General features: G+C 37.0%; 2 protein-coding genes across 2 annotated transcripts; both read right to left on the reverse strand.

Annotated features, from left to right (window-relative positions):
- Positions 1-2,402: 2,402 nt before the first annotated feature.
- LOC145032052 (uncharacterized) lies at positions 2,403-4,681 on the reverse strand. The gene is made up of 4 exons (XM_078980720.1): positions 4,458-4,681; positions 3,089-3,972; positions 2,878-2,959; positions 2,403-2,784 (listed from the first exon to the last, which is right to left on the reverse strand). The coding sequence occupies exons 2-4, from the start codon at positions 3,889-3,891 to the stop codon at positions 2,596-2,598; spliced, it is 1,074 nt and encodes a 357-aa protein (XP_078836846.1). The 5' UTR covers positions 3,892-3,972; positions 4,458-4,681; the 3' UTR covers positions 2,403-2,595.
- A 1,699-nt stretch (positions 4,682-6,380) lies between these two features.
- Positions 6,381-10,381, reverse strand: LOC145032053 (CLK4-associating serine/arginine-rich protein). Its single transcript, XM_078980721.1, has 13 exons — positions 10,075-10,381; positions 9,480-9,518; positions 9,237-9,385; positions 8,981-9,056; positions 8,372-8,660; positions 8,164-8,273; positions 8,006-8,053; positions 7,718-7,924; positions 7,451-7,552; positions 7,231-7,361; positions 7,000-7,141; positions 6,775-6,903; positions 6,381-6,687 (listed from the first exon to the last, which is right to left on the reverse strand). The coding sequence occupies exons 1-13, from the start codon at positions 10,269-10,271 to the stop codon at positions 6,663-6,665; spliced, it is 1,644 nt and encodes a 547-aa protein (XP_078836847.1). The 5' UTR covers positions 10,272-10,381; the 3' UTR covers positions 6,381-6,662.
- Positions 10,382-21,009: the final 10,628 nt, after the last annotated feature.

Below are 21,009 nucleotides of genomic sequence, written 5' to 3' on the forward strand. Positions count from 1 at the left end.
ATGGAATCATTTCCATTAGTTACATAAAGTTAAAGGAAAATATAGTTGATCCTTTGACAAAAGGCCTTAGTAGAGAGAAAGTTGTCTTCACATCGAGGGGAATGGGCTTAAAGCCAACATAGTGAGTCACCACCTGGCGGAAACCTAACCTAGCAACATTGGAGATCTCATGGTCTAGGTTCAATAGGACAACTATTTGGGGAAGACTCAAAGAAGCACTAACACAAAGGTATGCTCACTCCTTGATATTTATTTTGTGTTTTTTCGTTGATGATACAAGGATGAATTTTTTATTCTTAATAATGTTGATAGCTTTTATAGTGGAATAGTAAGGATTATTCCATATTAGCATTACCTATGTGAGATGGATGTGAGGTCACATCTTTGGGAGCTGATATGGCTTAGCTCTCTAAAAGTCTCATGAAGAAAGGATTGTTCACGAACGAAATGAACACAACGGTAAGAAATGATTTATGCTTAGATATGATATGTGTGATACTTCTTGTTTTTTATTCTACTATAAAAAGTAGTTAGTTCAAGACTCTAGTTCACTACCCACAAAGTAGATCTAAGTGGTAACTGCTATGAAAGGTTCAAGATTTACAACACCTATTCAGATGCATGTCATATCTTACTTCCCTTATTTAAATATCAAAGTTCTCTTATTTTCTATTCAAATGCGGAGTATTCTTAGAGTTTGAATAGAAAATGTGGGGTATTGTTGGAACTTTGCTTTACAACAAAACTACAATGTGAGACTTATCCCATATTGGTGGAAGAAAAAACATTTTCCCACTTTTTATGTCTTATCCCACTCATTTAATCAAATGGATCTAGTAATGGGTTAAGCATATTGGGTTTGGGTTGTGGTGTTGGACTAGCCTAATTGGTCTCAAAATAGACTAATATCAAGAAAATATTTAATGGTCAAAAGATAGGCATTGGGGCTCTTGGGGTCTTCATTATTAATTAAATATTTTTTTAATTACGAAATTAATTTTTATTTTATTAAACTCGTAATTACTGAATGACAGGTTTTTTGGGAGTTATTTTCGATTTTGGCAGTTTCTAACTATCATAATCAATACCTATAAATACATGTTTTCTGTCATTTGTGGAGGGTTACAGAAATCATCACCACAAATTCTCTTACAATTCCGTTTTCTTTGAAGATGAAGGGGACATAGAAATTTCGACAAATTCAAAATCATATCTTGGATTGATTGTTGTATCCTCTAAACAGATCTCTACCAGGAAAATTTATGTCTTGGGACACTGCAATTTGCAGGCCTCAATCTACATAATTTCGTATTTGTGTTTCTGTAAACATCAACATTTAAATATGTTTTCTGTAAACTAACTATTGTATATTACATATATTTGAATTTCGTTTGTTTTATTTCTATTAGTTTTGTTGACTGTATACTTCTGTCATAACACTTAGAAAAACCAAAAACCAAACCATTGGTTTTTCGCTTTCATTTGTAAACACCCCTACTCCTTTAGAGCATGAAGATAGCTTAGTAAGGTTACTCTTCCTTTGGAGCTTTAAGACTACGAGGGTATGTCATGTACAAATGGGTTGATAGTAGCCCATTTAGGTATCACAAAAATAAGATGTAGGTCGAAATATATGTGCTTATTCAAGATCTTACGAGTCTGCCAAAATTTATCCAAATATGAGAAATCTTGACAAAATCAACGAAAATTGTGCTTTTATTAGTTGAAAAACAATACATGAAAAAATCAACAGTCGGCTCAATTGCCTTGCAAAATTGACCGATAGATAGCCTAATGTCAGGCAGCGTGATCTACCCACGAGTAGACCCAGCATCTACATATTTATTCATCATTCCTTTAGTATCATGTTTTCCAATACATTTCAGGTCCCAAGTTATCTTAGTATATTTACTCAACCTCTCCACGACATAAACAATATCATGCATAGTACTTGTGGCATACATCAAGCGACCAATGGTCTTATAGTATTCTCGTTATGATACAAAATTGTCTGTATTTAACATTAATTTCACACTAGCATCCGTGAAAGTGATGAAGGAAGAAAATCACCATAATTAAACTTATTGAGAATTTTCTCAAAATAATGTGATTATGTAATAACAATCTCTTTGTTAACTAGTTCAATCCTTGTCCAACTATCACATTACTCACACCCACCCACCCCATGTCCTTTATGAAAATTTAGATGATAACTACTTCTTTGTTTTATATACCTTGGTTTTGCTTGATACAAAAACTAGCATGTCATCTACATACAAACAAATGTCATCAAATCTACTATAAACACATTTGCATGTATTTATGTGTTTATAGCTTTAGGCAAAATAACATGTTCCAAATCATTTCTGCAATGATTTACCCTAGATTCATTAAAAACGATGTTATTGATTATGCATATATACCATTTACCTTCACTAAAAGCTCTAAAAAGAGTCAATGGACATCCACTCATTACAAAATTTGCATTTTCCCCATGAAGAAGATGCTTATAGTCCACCATTTTCATAATGAAGCACAAACTGTAACATAGTTATCTACCCTATCACCTGATTTAAGGATGATGATGATGCAGGATTAATGAACAAAAAAGCAGCAAGTGAGAGAAATCTTTGGATATCTGTGTAAGGATATGAGCTTGCGAGATGTTCTAGGAGCCTCATTTGCTGACATTTTTTTTCTCATTTCTTGAGCTTTCATTTGTGCAATTGTAAGCTTCTTCATGATTTTCTCCATAGATGCTGATTTCTTCTTTTCCAATTTCATCTGTAAAGTAAGACATAACCAGATTTACTTCTGTTTTAAAAAGTAATTAATCTGTGGTTAATTTTGATGATGAAAATGGAACATATTACACACCTCAAGCTTTCGAATTGATGCCTCTGCTTTTGCATTTTGCAGATTTTCCCAAGCCACAATCCTTGCTTCCTCTTTCTGGAGCCTTCACGCACATTACAATAACAAAATCCATCACTTAAGTAATAATTATATTTACATACACACACGTATATTTTGATTGAAAAAAACAAGATTTTGATGAAAAATGTTAAGAGTCTTCTTAGAGACATACTTTGACAATTCCATTTCTCCTTCTGTAGGATTATTCCAAGTCAAAGCCAGATCATTGATCTCTGTTGACTGATTCTTTTCAACTCTCTTATTGTTTCTTTTCGTTTGCTTTGTCATGGTGACTCTTTTGTCCACCTGGACATCCCTGACTTGCTGGCGGCGATCCTCCACCGGTGAAGGGATTGGGGGAGGAGAGGTGGAGAGGAGCAGCCTTCCATCCGGGCTGTCCCCTGGGCTCATTTGGGTAGCCATATCTCGCCTTGAGACAACACAAGTAACATTGTTTTCATCAATCTTTTCACCAGTATGATGAAAAGAATATCCATTAGGTACCAAAACACCTGTTGAAAATGGTGAACCCATGAACACATTATTCGTGCTTCCACCTTCAAGAAACTGGAAACCAGGTGAGTAGTTTGAAGAGTATGTAATAGTCCCAGGAGTGGGCCCCAGTGGTCCGCTTTTTGACTTAGGTCTTCTCTGAGGTGGTGGTGGTGGTGCTTGAGTTTTGAATGCACCAGAACCAGAACCAGACACTGGACTTGTGATCCACCTTTCTGCATCGTCCCATTTTGAAGGTAGTGTTCTGCCATTGTTGAAGGGCATTAAGATGTTGGCACTGATACGCCTTCTGTTACAAGTGTTTGGTAATGGTATCCTCTCTGAACACCAACCCTTTTGAAATCCTCTCCCATGGTTATCCCCGTAATCGGGAGTACCTGGGCTTGTGTATGCACCAGAATTACGAAATGAAGTTGAATCCTTGTTCGTGGATCTGGATTCTGGCGAATAGCACTCTCGCATTGTTTCGGTTGATTCTTATACCTCCTAAAGCGAGTTATGATTTGGAGAAAACTACATAAACGAGCGTTGATCGAGAGAAATCTGCAGTTTAAGTAAACCTGGGGTTAGATAATTGTTGTATATCGTGTAAAACGATTATCCATCTGCTTAAATCATTTTTTTTTTAGCCAAACCATCATAATCAATCGGGTATAAACATAAATGCAAAATCATCCTAGCATCGATACGTAGGGTGATAGCTACAACAACAGTTTGTAAATTGAATTCCGTGTGGTCATCAGTGGACCAGTGGAAAGCTCGTGAAGGTACAGATACTTCAAAGTTCCAAGTACGAAACCATACAATCAAAGTAACAAACCCCACAACAGGATAAGAAAAACGCGTTTTCTACGATTAAGAAAGGGAGATTACGGAATTAAAAGCACATTAATGAATACATCAGATAGTTGACATTAATCATACAACCATAAAGCTAGGAAAAAGCTGAATAGAATTTAATTGAACGAAAATGACCAAGTAGTACACGTAACAGAAGGTGAAAATGCATATGAACGGGAAACCGTTACCTGATAAAAACGGAGAAGCTTCAGAAGTGGAGTCACCGGTGAGTAGAGTGGTGTGAAGAAGAAGAAGAAGAAGAAGAAGGGTAGATTGGGTGCAGTGACCTTATGGAAGGAGTGAGATATTATTGGTTATTTGAAATTGCAAGGAAGGTGTTTGAGGAAATGTTGATGGGAATCTGAATTTATTGGAATGGTCAGGGTTTGTCCCGGATGATGCTAAATATCGGAGCTGCTGCGATTTTTGTAAGTTGGATATTGGAGCCAAAAGCTGTCTGGTCACCATGACAGCATCCATGTGGGTTATGGCCCCATCGTTGTCCCACCGCTTCTTTTCTCTGTTTTCATACCGAGGGCAACTCCAATAGTAAGATACCCATCAAACTAAAGTTCCTACACTTCATTGCTTTATCGAATTTATATTTTATATGGCAAATTACATAAAAAAATAAAAATCAGTATGATTTTATAAGGATTTGATTTAGATACTGAGTTATTTTTTGTTTCAATTTAGTTACTGAGTTTTTTAATTTTTCGTAATTTTGACTGTTTATCCGATTACCCACCGGCGTGTCAATTTTTGAAGATGTAACATGATAACATGATATGATTTGGTTATATGGTGGTGAATTGGTATGATATGTGTCAAAATTAAAATAAAATTGCACAAAAAATATTAAGTTTTCATTTTTTTCAATTTTGACATTAAGTTTTTTTTTTTTTTTTTCAAGTTTAATATGATCTGTTTAATAAATTGGTTGGTGGGTTAGCAGGTAGGCGGGTTGAAAAACTCGACCCAACCCCATTTATTTCGTATCGTATCATGGGTCGTGTTGTAGGTCATATCGAGAACTGGCAGGCCTACTCCTCTCTGCAGAAGTCGTGATCATTTTCTGAAAATCAAAAATTCTTGATTATTTTTCTTAAAGATCTCCTTCTTTTTGGTCATTTCACAGATTTTCTTAAAAACTAACGTAAGAATAACAGCACATGTCGAGAAGCCAACCACACCATTTTTCAGTGCATCGACCACCGAAAGTAATAGTACACGTACGTTTGCTTACACTTACATACATATTGGCCATATAAAAAGTAGTTTAGCAAATCACATCAGCCTAAAAAAAACCAAACAAAAAAAAAAATTAATTCACGATTCAGGATTTTTATGATAAGCTTAGGCCGTTTTAATAATATGAAAAAGAATTTTCTTTTTTCTAATAATAAAATTTTGTTTTAAGCTTAAAGTAATACCAATAATTTCGTTAACTCATAATGTTATGTCTTCTAAAGTTTTGTTTCAACTCCTTTGTTCGGGCTGAAGAAGTGAGGACAACCTTTTTAACTGTTTTGAGTGAATGTGTTTTAACTTTCGTTATTAATAAAAATTTATTAAAAAAAAAAAAAAAAAAAAAAAAAAAAAAACCCTGTAAGAGTAGCACATTCTAAGCAAGCAATGGGACATTAGAAAATCTTTGTTTTAAATGATAAAAGAAAGAACTAAAACTCACCGAATTCGTAAATATGAATAATGTAAGATTATGAGTACTCATAAATATTTCAAATAAACAAAAAACATATAACTTTAATATAAACAATAAAACGATTACTAAAGAAAAAAAAACAAAATTATAGGTATCATCGTACTAAATACCTAGTTTCATTAATTATAAGAAGCTCATAACAAACTTTAGAATTAATTTTAAATAAGTAGTTTTTTTTTCTTTAATCCAGTGAAAGGATGATCTGTTTTTTGTTTTGTTTTGTTTTTTTTTTTTTTTTTTTTTTTGAAGTTGTGAAAATTTTCCTAGCAGTTCTCATATTAAGTATTATATTAACGTACGAACTGGTATCAATCCACCACCATTCCTAGTCTCCTTTTGAAGTTAATGAGAAAACAATCTCCTTGATTGAATCAAAATCCTGTAGACGTTAGGAATCCATACCTTCTCTTAACCATTAAGAAGTTGAAATCATTCAGCACTAAAATTTAAAGCTACAGTTTTATCAAACAGCCCCTAATGTCCAGTGAGGCAAACATCAAATGAGAAACAAGCCCTCAACATAACTACAGATTTTGTCTGTCATATATCCAAAGGCAACAATATATATCATATATCAAACAAAAGTACACACCACATAAATACCATATAATAGTCAAACTACAAAACCAAACCATTCAAACCTTCCTCAAACTTCGTTACCCTATTACTATTAGTACTTTGACCGGCTTCGCACCCTGCAAAATTTGGTCAAATCAGATTTTCCAAATTAACTTCAAAAGTAATAATCCCTCTTTAGTTTTTATCAAACACATTGTTATCACCTCGGGGAGCGAGAGCGAGAGATTGAACGAGAGCGGGCCCGCAAAGGGGACACAGACCGTGATCGAGACCGTGAATGGTACCTTCTAGAACTTCTCCCCCTACTTGGACTTCTACTCCGCCTATATCTCCTGCAAATAATTAAACAAACATCTTTACCTAACTTTATCAAAATATATATATATATATATATATAATTAATCAAATTTCTAAAAAAATTTAACAACCTTGGAGGCGAGCGACTGTAACTTCTGCTTCTGCTTCTATGCCTGTATCTACTACTTAATCTATTAGTTTCTGCAAGTTTCTCAAGCCTTTGTCTCTCCTGTTCTCGTTTCTTAGCCATTTCAGCAGCAGTATCTTTCTTAACTGTAAACACATTACATTTACAGATCATCATCAACAATCACCCCAAAATTCAAATTATGATATAAATTTAAAACAGAATAAAATATCACTTTGTTTGTTCAACTGTTTGCTCATGATCCGCTTAAGTCGTTCTTGAGGTGTTTCTTTTTTCTCTCCTTGTGGTTTTCCAAGGCTCCCGCTTCCGGAAGCTTTCGTTAACTTTGCTAATCCCGATGAAGATCTACCATATAACAACAAAAAAAAAAAAAAAAAAACATAAGAAATATGACAAATACAATGTTGTACTCAAAGCAGAAAAACAAAAAATACCCGAGGGACGGTTTTGTCAATTTGGCATTCCGTTCACTATCGAGTGATACACCAGAAGCAGGATCAATATGCAAGGCTTCAAGAATTTGTCCAGATGAGGGCCTACAAAAAAAAAAAAAAAAAACAGAGGGTCATTTTCGGGAATTATAACGAAAGTTGGAAGCCTAACAAGGAGAAAGAAAGAATGGGATTATGAAAGGAAGCTTCCTCCTAAAACAGAAAAATTCGCCGATTCGACAATGCAATAAATTAGAAGAGTGCTCCGACCGGTTTAATGCACCAACATGTGATGATGGAGGAGATGAAGGAGGCGTGTATCCAGCGAGCTTTGGTCCACCACCATCTGGTGAGCCTCCAAATTCTGTTATGTATTCTATTTTTGGAGCCCTTGGATTACTCCGGTGACTATCCTCGGAATCATCACGACCATGTCTCCTTGATTTTGATGATGGAGAGTATGATCGTGATCTTGATCTGTAAATTCAATTGTTTTAGTTATTGAATTATTGCTGTAAGTCTCTATAAGTTGTTCAAAAGAATCCTAGAAATTTATACCTTCTAGAACGTGAATAAGCTTCATATGTTGGACTTCTTCTTGACTCCCTGTGTCATGATATTGAAATGTAATAACACATTCCATTCCTTTGTGATTAATTCCATTCCATCATACCAAATAGACCAAAAAGACCCTTATTTTATTTAAAAGTATGTACCGATATGGATCATGATGAAGCACACGACTACCAGAAACCCGTGCTGATTCCCTCTCCCTTTCTCTTTCAATTTGAGAAGCTTTTCTTCTTTCTTTACGACTCAGTTTCCTCTACAATTTCAAAACACAAAACTTAAGTAAAAATCGAGTGATTTTCTACAACTATATAAAAGACAAATCAAATGTAGAAGGTGATATAGTATACATACAATTGCAGGGTCTCCCTTCACAACTTCCTTTTGTCTCCTTTCCTCTTCTTTAGCTTTTTTATCCATGTATACAAGCCACCCATACCTTTTCACTCCAAATTCTTTAGCAATTATATCCATCCCTTCATCATTGCTATCATCACTATTGAAATCATCTTCATCCTCATCCTCATCATCATCGTCATCATCATCATCTGAATCTTGATTTTCATCTTTCACACCCCCATCATATGAGAAGCCCACTTGTGAATAAGAACCCTTGTTTGCAGGAGCTTGGGTTGTTTGAGACCTATTAAATATATAAAAAGTTAAAATAAGAGCACCCAAAAAAAACTACTGTGGTGCTTTTTCATTCCAAAGCATTTTCACATTACTTGTAAACTTGCAAGCTCAGTGAATAATGCTTTTTCGTATTTTTATTTTTTAATAATGTTTTATTCATTTGCTTTATAAATTGATAATGGTAGACTGGTAGTCCCCATAAATAAGCTTTGTTGAAAAGCTGTTAACTTTTTTGGTTTGTTGATGTGACTTGACACCAAAAAGCTTAATGTAAAAGCTCTGCTCTAAGATATAAAAAAATCATGTACATGTACAAATATTTCAAACCTGTCTAATCCAAATAAAGCAGCAGTTTTAGCCTCCATCTCTTGGTTAACATGATGCAGACCTTCTTCATCACTAACTGTTAATATAGACCACAGCAGCTTGTAAAACATGGATTAAAGTAATACCAACTTATGGTAATGACTTAGAAAAAGGTTGCCTGGTGATTCTTGAAGATTTGCCTTGTCAATAACAGTAGTTATTAAAGTCAATAATTTAAAATATTTTATATGATCATGAAACCAAAAGAAGTACCGACATCCTCTACGTCGATGCTTAATTAAATCCCGGTATCGCTCAAAACTAACAAACTCTTCTAATTCTTCTTCTTCCTCTGTCTTCTCAATGACTCGGAATCTTCTAGAATCAGGATCTCTTATGAAATCAAGAAGAGCACGTCCATCAAATCTACAAAAAGAATGTTGAGAAACAAGACAATAAGGTGGATGAACCTTCATAAACTGTCCGAACTTTGAGAAAGATAGAATCAGAAATGCAGTACCTGTCAATCATAATGTCTTGTTTCCCATTCCATGGGATCCTGAAACACAGTAGAAACAGAATGTCATGATGTCGAAGTAAAAGAGAAGATAGTTTTGGCAATGGAATTAGAGATAAACAGAATCAATTCGAAAGAAAGGCCATATAATCTCTATATCCAAATTAACTCATAGCACACCAGCAACTAATCAGAATTCAGAAGTGATGTTTTGTTCGATTTGTGGCATCACCATAACCGATTGCCAAAAATGGTGATGAAAGTTAACTATGACAATATTCTAGTAATTCAACCATTTAGATTAGCTCATAATAACATCCATTTTCCTCTATTATCCCCCTTTTTTATATCAGAATTTCCTAGGTCTCTGAATTGATCTTGCAGTGCTAATTAGTACACAGGCTAATCTGGATGGAGTTACAATTGTGAAGACATATACCTAAAAAATAGAATTACTAACATCAACAAGAACGACAAATTAGAACTTCATAATCGAAGAAACAATATGACAGATTCGTAATCGAGAGCTTATAACAAAATTACGAAACAAAAAATTCACTGAAGGCGACATATAATTTACGAAAATACAGAAACATACAGGCCTTGTTGATCTTCGGTGGCTTGGTAGAGGCCATCGTCACGGTACACACGGCAGCGAGAGCCTGAGACCTGTATCGATTGCTGTGGATCACCCCGCCGCTTGGCTAGGTATACAGCCCGCCTCTGTGCCCTCTTCCGCGCGGCGTCCATCATGTCATGGACCTTCCTCTCCGACCGACGAGCTTCGTGCCACATCGTTTCACTCTCCCACGATCGATCGATCGATTGGTTGATTCGATTTCAGATAGACGAACACTGTAGAAGAATGGAAACCTACTGCCCCTACGCCGAAGGAAATAGAAAGTTGGGACCAGGGAAGGAAAGGAAGAAATAAGATAATTTGCAAACAAGTCCTTACAGAGTTTACAACTGTCTAAAACTATCTATTAATATTTTTTAGGGAAATCTGCGAAAAAATCTCAATATTTTAGGCCAGTTTACGATTTAGTCCAAATTAAATTTTGTTTACAAAAAGGACAGATTACCGATTAAAACTTCGGATTAACCCTTCGTGACCGGTTTCACATATTTGGTCCCTGTGGTATGTCCAAACTAGCATGTTTGGTCCAAAATGGGTTTAGCTTGCAAAGATGGTCCAATAGTTTCTATTTGTTGCGAGTTTAGTCCAATGGCTTAACAGCCGTTACCAAACTCCCGTTAATTTACCCATGCCCCTCTCACTTAAGGGTATTTTAGTCCATTCATCTAGCCCCTTTATTATTTTATTATTATTTAGTCCATAAAGAGACTACAACGTCTCTATTCTCGTCTCCAGCAACAAGCCCTAACTATCACTCCCTCTCTGATTTCATCTTCTCCATCGATCACCCCCCTGTGATTTCATCTTCTCCATCGACAATGGTGATGTGCGTCTGCAGAAAGTGGGCGATAGTTCGGACATCGTGGACAGATAACAACCCAGGGCGCCGATTTTGGGGATGTCCTGACCCGGTAAGTGTGTTAAACTTTATTTTGAAGACTACTCCCTGATGATCTAATGTTTCTTTCTTCTTTTTTTCAAGAATTCATCATGTGGGTTTATTGGGTGGTATGATGAACCCATGTGTGCTCGTTCCAAAGTTATAATACCAGGGCTGCTTAGGACAATCAATAAGCTACAAAAAGCAATGGATGATATAAAAGAACAAGCAAGCAAGCATGAAAAAGCAATGGAGAAGATCAAAGAACAAGCAACTATGTTGAAGTATTACCTAGTCTATAGTTGGATTTTTTTTGTTGTTGTGTTGTTGTTCTTGTTGTAAGTCCACAGGTTGATTGTGGTTATCATTTGTAATAGGATAGGGGTATATGTGTCTGGTTTGAGTATTTTTTTGCTAATGTGGAACATTGTTGTAATGCAAAGTAATGGTTAATGAAAATTTGGTATCTATTGACCAATTATGGATTTGTTCTATTGTTCATACATAACCTTCTAAAGATAACATATAATGCATCCATGTGTAGTTAACACAAAAGCATACTAAAGACATAATACCTATTACCATCTTCAAAATACATGTCATAAGTTAATTGAAAACAAAGTTATTGCAACAAAAGACATCCTGCATCTAGGAATCAAACCAAAGTTGTTCAATACAGTCAAACCAAAAGATAAAACCAACATAGACCATCAAGTCCCTCCCTGACCTTTGCATGTCCTGGAGTTGTGCCCTTTGTTTCCACACTTACTACAAGTCACACTAACAAAATTTCTTGTTAGTTTCCCACTACCATGTGGACCATGACCATGAATCTCACTGGGACCAACATCTGACCTTTGACTCTGACTTTGACTCTTGCTTTGACTTTTCTCCTCCATGGATTGCCTTCTCTTATCTTGGGTCTCCCAGGTTGATTACGGTGTGGGGGAGGTGTGATATGCATTGGACACTCACTTCTAGGCCACAGTGCCCGACCTTTAATTGGTTCCACCTTGTACCCATATGCAGTTTTCCAAGTTTGTAGCCAGTGCACCTTGTGGACATAAGTATGGAGCTCTTGTACACACTCACCATGATCTGCTTTGTTATACAACACAAAAATCACATGTCTGCAAGGGATACCTGTTAATTCCCATTTCCTGCAGTTGCATACCCTTTCATGCATATCAACAACATGTTGATCATTCCATGGGCCTTTGACTTGGTATTTTTCATCACCACACCATTCTGCAATGTACTGAGTAGCAGCTGCTTCATTCTTCTCCATGATCTTTGTTGCTGTTGGGGTGAGTGGGCCTAAACACTTTTGTTGCACCTTGAGGACATTGCATATCCTCTTCATCATATATTCCCTAATAAACTCCAAGCAGCTAATAATTGGTTTGTCTCTCCCATCAACTAGCTTGCCATTAAACACCTCACAAAGGTTGTTTAACAGCATGTCTGTGGTTGCTCTCCCTATATAGAAAAGGGTAAAAGTGTCATAATGTTATGTGAAGGGTAAAATGGTAAAAGGGTAAAAGGGTCATAATAGCTTACATGTGAAATGGCTTCTTGCCCAATGTTGTGGTGGTATTGACTTCAACCATTCATATGCTGATTTGTCATATAAACTGAATTGGTGCATGAAATGGTTAAACTCTGGCACTGTTGTAGCTGTGGCACAATCCCAAAGGTGATCTTTATATTCCTTAGTTCTCCATTGTTTCTTCATGTTCTCATGTATATGTCTGAGACAGAACCTATGCTCAGCACATGGGAACAGTTGACTAACTGCTTGTAGCAAACCCTGGCAACAAATTACACATGATTAACAAAATAAACATTAAAAATAATAAATAAACAACCATTACCTTTTGTCTGTCACTAACAAAAGTGAAATTATACATAGCATGTAGATCCAAGTCATCACCAAGACATTCAAGGAACCACTTCCAAGATTCGCAGTTTTCAATCTCTACGATGGCATATGCAAGTGGGTATATGCCATTGTTGGAATCTAATCCAACTGCAGTTAAGATGTGGCCTGGATAAGGGCCTTTCATATGAGCCCCATCTAGCCCCAAGAAATCTCTTAAACAAGCTTTGAATCCCTTCTTCATCCCCCCTAGACAAACATAAATTCTTTTGAAACATCTTGAAGTGCAATTCACCAAATTAGATTCTGAAACATCTCCAAGTTCTAATTTGACTGTGGTATCAGGATTGGTTGACTGCAACTCAAGGATATAGTCTCTCAGAACTTCATACTGTTTTTTGTAACCACCCACTACAATCTTTTTTGCATCTACTTTAGCTCTAAAAACTTTATGGATTGAGAAGCCCACTCCATACTTCTTCTGTAATTGTTCTTGGAGAGCTTTAACTGGGATAGTAGGGTTGGATTCTACTTGATCCATGATTTGTTTGGACATAAACTTCGCTGTTGCAACTCTCACCTTCCTTTTATTCATACAAGTGTGTTTGTCTTCATATGTTTTAATGTACCAACTGCTTGCATCTGTAGACCTCGAGGCATGTAACATCCAAGGACAAGAAGAATCTGCTTTTTCCTGACTTATACCACCTTGTTTGTCCTTTTCTTTACTTTTCCCTTTAATTTTCCCTTTACTTTTTTCATCTTGGGTAGGTCCACCAACTCCATCATTAGTAAATGCCACAACTCCATTACATATGGCCCTCAATCTGGATTTGTCATTTTTTTTAAATGCAATATTCTTTTTTGTTTCCAATGCATGCATTTTGATTTTCTCTTTCAACTCCTGCTTACTGTTATACTTTTGACCTATTTTAAAATGACACTTATGAACCTCACCTAAAGAACAACTTTTTTCCTTACTTAGTTGTTTCAAAACTGCTCTTCTCTTCCTGTCCTGGTCAGAATCCTCATCCATGGAATCAAGAAATAGGTGAGTAGTCTTGTTTCACCATGCTCTGTGTATACCTTCATCACTTTGTGCTCACTGACATATTGAGAAAAGTTTGCAACATCTTGATCATTTCCTAAAGGGCGAAGACCAAAGTGGAAGTCTCCACCAGGCACAAGAAAATGGTAGTATATAATAGGAGGAACCCCATATCTAAAACCCTTCATGATTGCATCGAGCTCATGAACTGAAAACTCATCTATGTCTACCATGTCAACATAGTTTACAGTTCCATCAATGTAACGAACATCAGGGTACTTGGTGAACTCACCTCCATGGTACAACTTAATGGTAAACAATGTTGGGTGTCCATCTTCAAAACAAGAAAAAAAAACACCTCAGTTGGACTTACTTAAAAAAAATCAAGAAATCAAAAGATGAAAAAGGGCAAATTACGTACCATAAACAACCTTGGGGTTGAAGGGTGTGTTTAACAACCTTACGTGCCACATTGTTATGTTCAGCCACCGATAATCTCTACAAATCGCAGCTTAACTAACAGAACTGATTTTGTGTCTAGGGCTTTTATTGATCTTGGTAAAGAACGACGGTCTACTTTATTGAGGAGGGGGAGGAGACGAACTGCTTTTATTGAGCTTTAGCGGGAACGGTTACAGGGATTAATGGACTAAAATACCCTTAAGTGAGAGGGGCATGGGTAAATTAACGGGAGCTTGGTAACGGCTGTTAAGCCATTGGACTAAACTCGCAACAAATAGAAACTATTGGACCATCTTTGCAAGCCAAACCCATTTTGGACCAAACATGCTAGTTTGGACATACCACAGGGACCAAATTTGCAATTTTGTCTATTTTTTAGGGAAATCTACGAAAAAGTCCCAATATTTTAGGCCAGTTTACGATTTAGTCCCAAATTAAATTTTGTTTACAAAAAAGGACAGATTACCGACTAAAACTTCGGATTAACCCTTCGTGGCCGGTTTCACAGATTTAGCCGGTATCTCGTCTTTATTCGTTAATTAATCAAAATTTTGGGGCTTTTTCATTAATTAATCAAAATTTTAGAGCTTTTTCATTATTTATTACCAATAAACCAAAATATTTGGACTTTTCTGAAGATTACCTTTAAACTAATATATATTATATGATCTAATTTAATATGTACTATTTCATGTCTTATTTCTTATGCTCTTCTAGGCTCACTGTGTGTTTTTATCGGTGTCGTCAAACCCAACAACAAAAATCTCACTCACAAGTCTTGTTAACTCCATCGATTTTCCAAAATTATCCATTCACAACTCTATGATCATCTTTCAATCTCCAAATAAAGAACGGAGAAAATCGTTGTTGATTATGTGGATGTCCCTATTACCTAACCATGACTTAAACCGTGGTTCCAACACTTGGATGTTCCTATTACCTAACCATGACTTGAACCCATACACTAATGGTGTTGTCCATAGTGTTGTTAACAATAGAAGACGAATCTCACATGTTCAACCACTGATACATTGGCTCAAGTCTTACTTGGCCCTTGTTTCCTTACAACACTATAGAAGCCCCGACATAAGATAAATCCCACATGGTTCATCATTTATTGATTTTTTTTGTCAAAAAGTAAAGCATTTTAGAAGCCCCAAATAGACTAAAACGTAATAATGACAATTATTGTAATATTACAATAATTGTCATTATTACGTTTTAGTTTATTTGGGGCTTCCAGAATGCATTAGTTTTTGGCAAGACACAAACCCTGAAAATTAGGGTTTTCACACTCAGCTCCTACTCGTCGAGTTGGGGTCCTCCAACTCGTCGAGTAGACTCTAGAAATTAAGCGACCATTAACACTCTTTACTCGGCTAGTTGGGGCCTCCAACTCGTCAAGTTGATCAGACAACAAGAATATAACTTAATTAAATATTATACCTGGGAGTCGGGATGTTACACCTATTGTAAGGAAACAAGGGTCAAGTAAGACTTGAGCCAAGGTATCAGTGGTTAAACCATGTGGGATTTGTATTTTGTTGTTAACAAAACTATAGACAATGCCGTTAGTGTATGGGTTCAAAATAAGGTTCGAGTCATGGTTAGGTAATAGGAACATCCGAGTGTTGGAACCGTAGCTCGTAGGTATACCAAATTAATATTTTAATAGTTTATGATGGATAGCTTGTTGACATTTTTTTAACAATTAGAGTTAACATTCTTCATGGTTTTCAATACATCATATCGAGTTGATTTTTTTACATATGTTGAGTTTTTTAAGATTAATGGTTCATTCTTCATGGTTTTCAAGCCCTATTGTAAGGAAACAAGGATCATGTAAGACTTGAGCCAAGGTATCAGTGGTTAAACCATGTGGATTCGTATTTTGTTGTGAACAACACTATGGACAATGCGACTAGTGTATGGGTTCGAAATAGGATTCAAGTCATGGTTAGGTAATAGGAACATCCAAGTGTTGGAACCACAGTTGAAGTCATGGTTAGGTAATATGAGCATCCACGTAATCAATAAGGATTTTCTCCGTTCTTTATTTGGAGATTGAAAGATGATCATAGAGTTGTGAATGGATAATTTTGGAAAATCAATGGAGTTAACGAGGCTTGTGAGTAATATTTTTGTTGTTGGGTTTGACGACACCGATAAAAACACACAGTGAGCCTAGAAGAGCATAAGAAAAAAGACATGGAATAGTACATATTAAATTAGATCATATAATATATATTAGTTTAAAGGTAATCTTCAGAAAAGTCCAAATATTTTGGTTTATTGGTAATAAATAATGAAAAAGCCCTAAAATTTTGATTAATTAATGAAAAAGCCCTAAATTTTTGATTAAGTAACGAAAAAAGATGAGATACCGGCTAAATCTGTGAAACCGGCCACGAAGGGTTAATCCGAAGTTTTAGCCGGTAATCTGTCCTTTTTTGTAAACAAAATTTAATTTGGGACTAAATCGTAAACTGACCTAAAATATTGGGACTTTTTCGCAGATTTCCCTATTTTTTATTGCTAATCAAAATAAACTTTTGAGTTAATTACAAATTTGGTCCCATTTCTTCACTTAATATATCTTTGTTTGGTCTAAAATTTGTGTTTTTTTTTGTCCCAAAATCAATTCTATGGACATGCTAATGTGGTTTCATTTGGCTGTGGATTTAGTCATGGATCATGAAACACACTAACTATTTGCCTTTTTTAATATGATCTTATTTTGTATATCTATTTTCTTTTCATTTTCATTCCATGAATCCTTAAAAATAAAATGAAATCCAGAATTATAATCATCATCTTCACTCATCTGCAGTAAATGAATCGAATAGATAATTTACATGTACACTTCAATTTTTCACTAAATATACAAAACTCATAACTTATTAAACATCTCCTTAGTCATAAGTAACACTTTTCTTACATTGGTCTAAGAAATCAAGAATAATAAATTGTTGGGTTGTGAGGTTCTTTGGCCACGAAAGCAACAAATACAGTGGAAAGAAACTTACTTTCGTAGCATTTGATTTCATCTTTCTCGCCAGTTGATCTGATGGATGAGAACCCAACATAGGATATGTCATTTGTAATCGCATCCAAGACGTAGTAGATCAGTGAAGACACCTTCTGTAACGGACCATCAACAAACCCCAAAAGGATTTAAAACGCAACAGTTGGATCAAGGGAAGCGGCGTGTCTGACGGGTTTGTTCAGGATTTAGAGATCGAACAGTGGAGTCCGATTTCTCTAGGTTTTTGCTACTAGAAATCAGGTGAATTTGGGATAATGAAATCTAAAAATATGATCCTCTATTTATAGAGGAGGTTTATGAGTCCTTATTGTATAATTAGTTATCAATTATGAAATTATTTATAAGGCAACTGCATATCCAAAAGATTTGACTTTTAATTCTTTACAATTTGACCCCTTTAATTCTACATGTTTCTATTAATTAATTATGCATATAGTAAATTAACAAAATAGATCCCTATATTTCTCTTGTGTCTATAATTTTTCAATATTGTCATTGTGTGTAACCCAACAAGACACTGTCAATAAATAGTAATATTACCTACTATTGTGATTGTAAGCACTATTTCCAACAGAAATTAGAATCATCACGTATAAAGTTCTTTATCTTTAAATCTGTAAAATTGATAATGTAACACCTAATAATGGAGCATGGGCGTCAGCTCATACAAAAAACAGACCGGTCAAACCCTATGATATAAAGAAAGGTTGCAACACATGAATGACACGGGTCAGTATTCACCTCACTATGATATATCAACCACATACAACCTATAAAATAGATCTTTCGTATAAAGCCTACAAAGTAACATCCTAGGAAACACGAAAAAGGCAAGCTAAATTTATTAATAAGTCTTACCCTTATGGCCTCGAGGCCAAAGCAAGACCCACGTGGAAAGATTATGAACCAGACAAAAGCCCATCTATAAAAGGAAGCTCGATCCTTCCTGAAGAGTAAGCAATTCCCAACAATTTTACTTCATAACTCCAACATGGCATATAATTTAGGCATCGGAGAGCAATATCGGCGTCCATCCCTCGGCATAGATATCTAACCTACTGTTTTTCTAGTCCTTGCAACGTGATATCTTGAGTGTTCATTCGATAAAGCCTCACGCGGGCTTCTAACAACGAACCAACATTTCGACATAGCAACATTGTTGATATTTGTATGTAGTCATGCAGGATAAGCAAAACAACTCGCATCCTCTTTCTCATTCGTTCTTTATCCTAGTCAATTTGATACCTTCCTTTACACCGATCACCATAACAGCACCAATAATAGGGCCCGTTACAACATATTTGTAACAACAACCTACGCTACTTACTACTCAACCAAATGTTCAACCCGGAGTAGAGGTGAATGACCATACAACAAGAAAAAATCAAGAAGACCAGGCATGCAATCTCGATCACTATGGAAACAACTAGTAATTTGAGCACAGTTGGGTGAAACATATCTAGTAGACCAACTGTAACATCCCAGAATAGCAAGAGTAGAGTTCAGGGCTAAAAGTGTAAATTTGAAGGGCAACTCGGCGAGTCCATGGATGGACTCGGCGAGTAGGGTCGCGACTTTGGTCGCGAGTCAAGTGGCCTACTCGGCGAGTAGGTGCTGAGTGGAGAAAACCCTAAATCCGGGGGGTGAGCCCTATTTAAAGGACATTATACCCTCTCCCCATCCTCTTTGATCCCCCTTGAAGTCCAAAAACCCTAGAAAGCGTGATTGTGGAAGATTGGAGTGCATTTGGAGCTTGGGGAGGTGTTTGTTGAAGAAATCTTGAAGGAGAAGAGGCTTGGATCAAAGGGCTTTATTTAGATTCGGATCTCTTGCTGTTGGAGGCTTCATTTTGAGGTAATATCTCGTTCTTGTGCTGTATTCTTCTAGATTCATCATTTTGGGGTTGTGTGGGAAGCTTAGATTTGTGGCATCTTGAGTTTGAAGGATAGATATGAGGTTGCTACCTCAGATCTGGAGTGGAGAAGGTCTTAAGAGCATTAAAGTCCTTGTTCTTGTGTTGTTGATGGAGCTATCTAGTCCCAAACCCCAAACCCTAGAGTAAAAGTGCCTAGATCTTCTTGGATTCACGTAAAGATTGCCACTATACGTGATGGATGGCATTAGGAGAAATAGATCTATGGTTTGGATCATCTGCATGGCTTGGAAAGCTTCTGTATGGATTCAGACCTGGTGGTACTCGGCAATTCACATGGGTGGACTCGACGAGTTGCTTGAAGATGAGCTGGAACTCGACGAATTGGATGAACAACTCGGCGAGTAGGTTGAAGATAGCCTTAGACTCGGCGAGTTTGTTCTTGGACTCAGCGAGTCTTGTCGAAGAGTCCTAATATTTTCTGGTTGAGTCGAGAATCGGTGAGTCAAGGGATGACTCGGTGAGTTGGGTGCGAGTGGACTCAGAGTCGTTGGACTCGGCGAGTCTCGGGGTGACTCGGCGAGTTGGTTCGCAAAGTGAAGGAGGTTCTGTGTATGAGGACTCGGCGAGTTATTGGGTTGACTCGGCGAGTAGAGTCAGTCAGGGGTAGACTTTGACTTTGACTTTGACCAAGGGTTGACCAGTTGTATTCCAGGGGTATTTTGGTAATTAAGGGTATTTGTTGAGTTGAGTGTTTTGATGTTCAGTGGAGGAGTTCGTGTCGGAGTTTGGAGCAGCGAGATCTTATCCTTTCAGCCGGCAATTTCGAGGTGAGTTATCCTCACTATATCAACAGGGTCTAAGGCACCAAGGCCAGCCCTTTATCAAATTGAGATCCGGGTATCTGTTGTTATGTTATTGCTTTGATATGTTTGCATCCTGGTAGTTAGGATGGTATTCGTTAGAGACATGGTTAAGTTCGGTATCCTGGTAGATAGGATGATGCTATGCTAGTGACCGGTTAGGTCGATATCCTGTTAGAGTATGTTGTGCTATGTGATCTGCTAGATCGGTTTGCCTGAATATGAATTGTTATGTGATTGTATGTTTATGTGCACATGGTTGTTTGGACTGGAGTTGGGTTGAGGCGGGTCCTGCTTCGTGCTGTAGGCCAAGATACCCAGGGCGGACCGGTTATTCCGAAGGCCCAGCGAGCGGTCCGGATAGGCTGTAGGCCCCACGAGGGCGGACCAGACGTGCCGAGGCTCGGAGAGTGGACTAGGCCGACTGAAGGCTCGATGCGGGCGGACCAGTCATACTATAGACTCAGAGAGTGGACCAGGTGAGTTGAAGGCCTAGTGCGGGCAGACCAACCACACTGCAGACTCGAGGGACAGGATTGGACTCAGAGAGTGGACCAGGTGAGTTGAAGGCCCAGTGCGGGCGGACCAACCACACTGCAGACTCGAGGGACATGACTGGACACGGAGGGTGGACCAGGTGGACTGAAGGCCCGACAAGGCGGACCAGTCCCACAGTAGACCCGATATGCATGGATGTTCTGTGATTTGTTATGAGATAGCATGATATGTGTATGGTATAAGTGGTTGGTATTTTGGGGGTATCTCACTAAGCTTTCGGGCTTACAGTTGTGGTTTAATGTTTTTCAGGTTCTTCAGGAGACCGTGGCAAGGCAAAGGCGTGA

This window comes from Lactuca saligna, chromosome 2 (assembly GCF_052625555.1).
Source record: "Lactuca saligna cultivar CGN05327 chromosome 2, ASM5262555v1, whole genome shotgun sequence".
Classification (NCBI taxonomy): domain Eukaryota; kingdom Viridiplantae; phylum Streptophyta; class Magnoliopsida; order Asterales; family Asteraceae; genus Lactuca; species Lactuca saligna.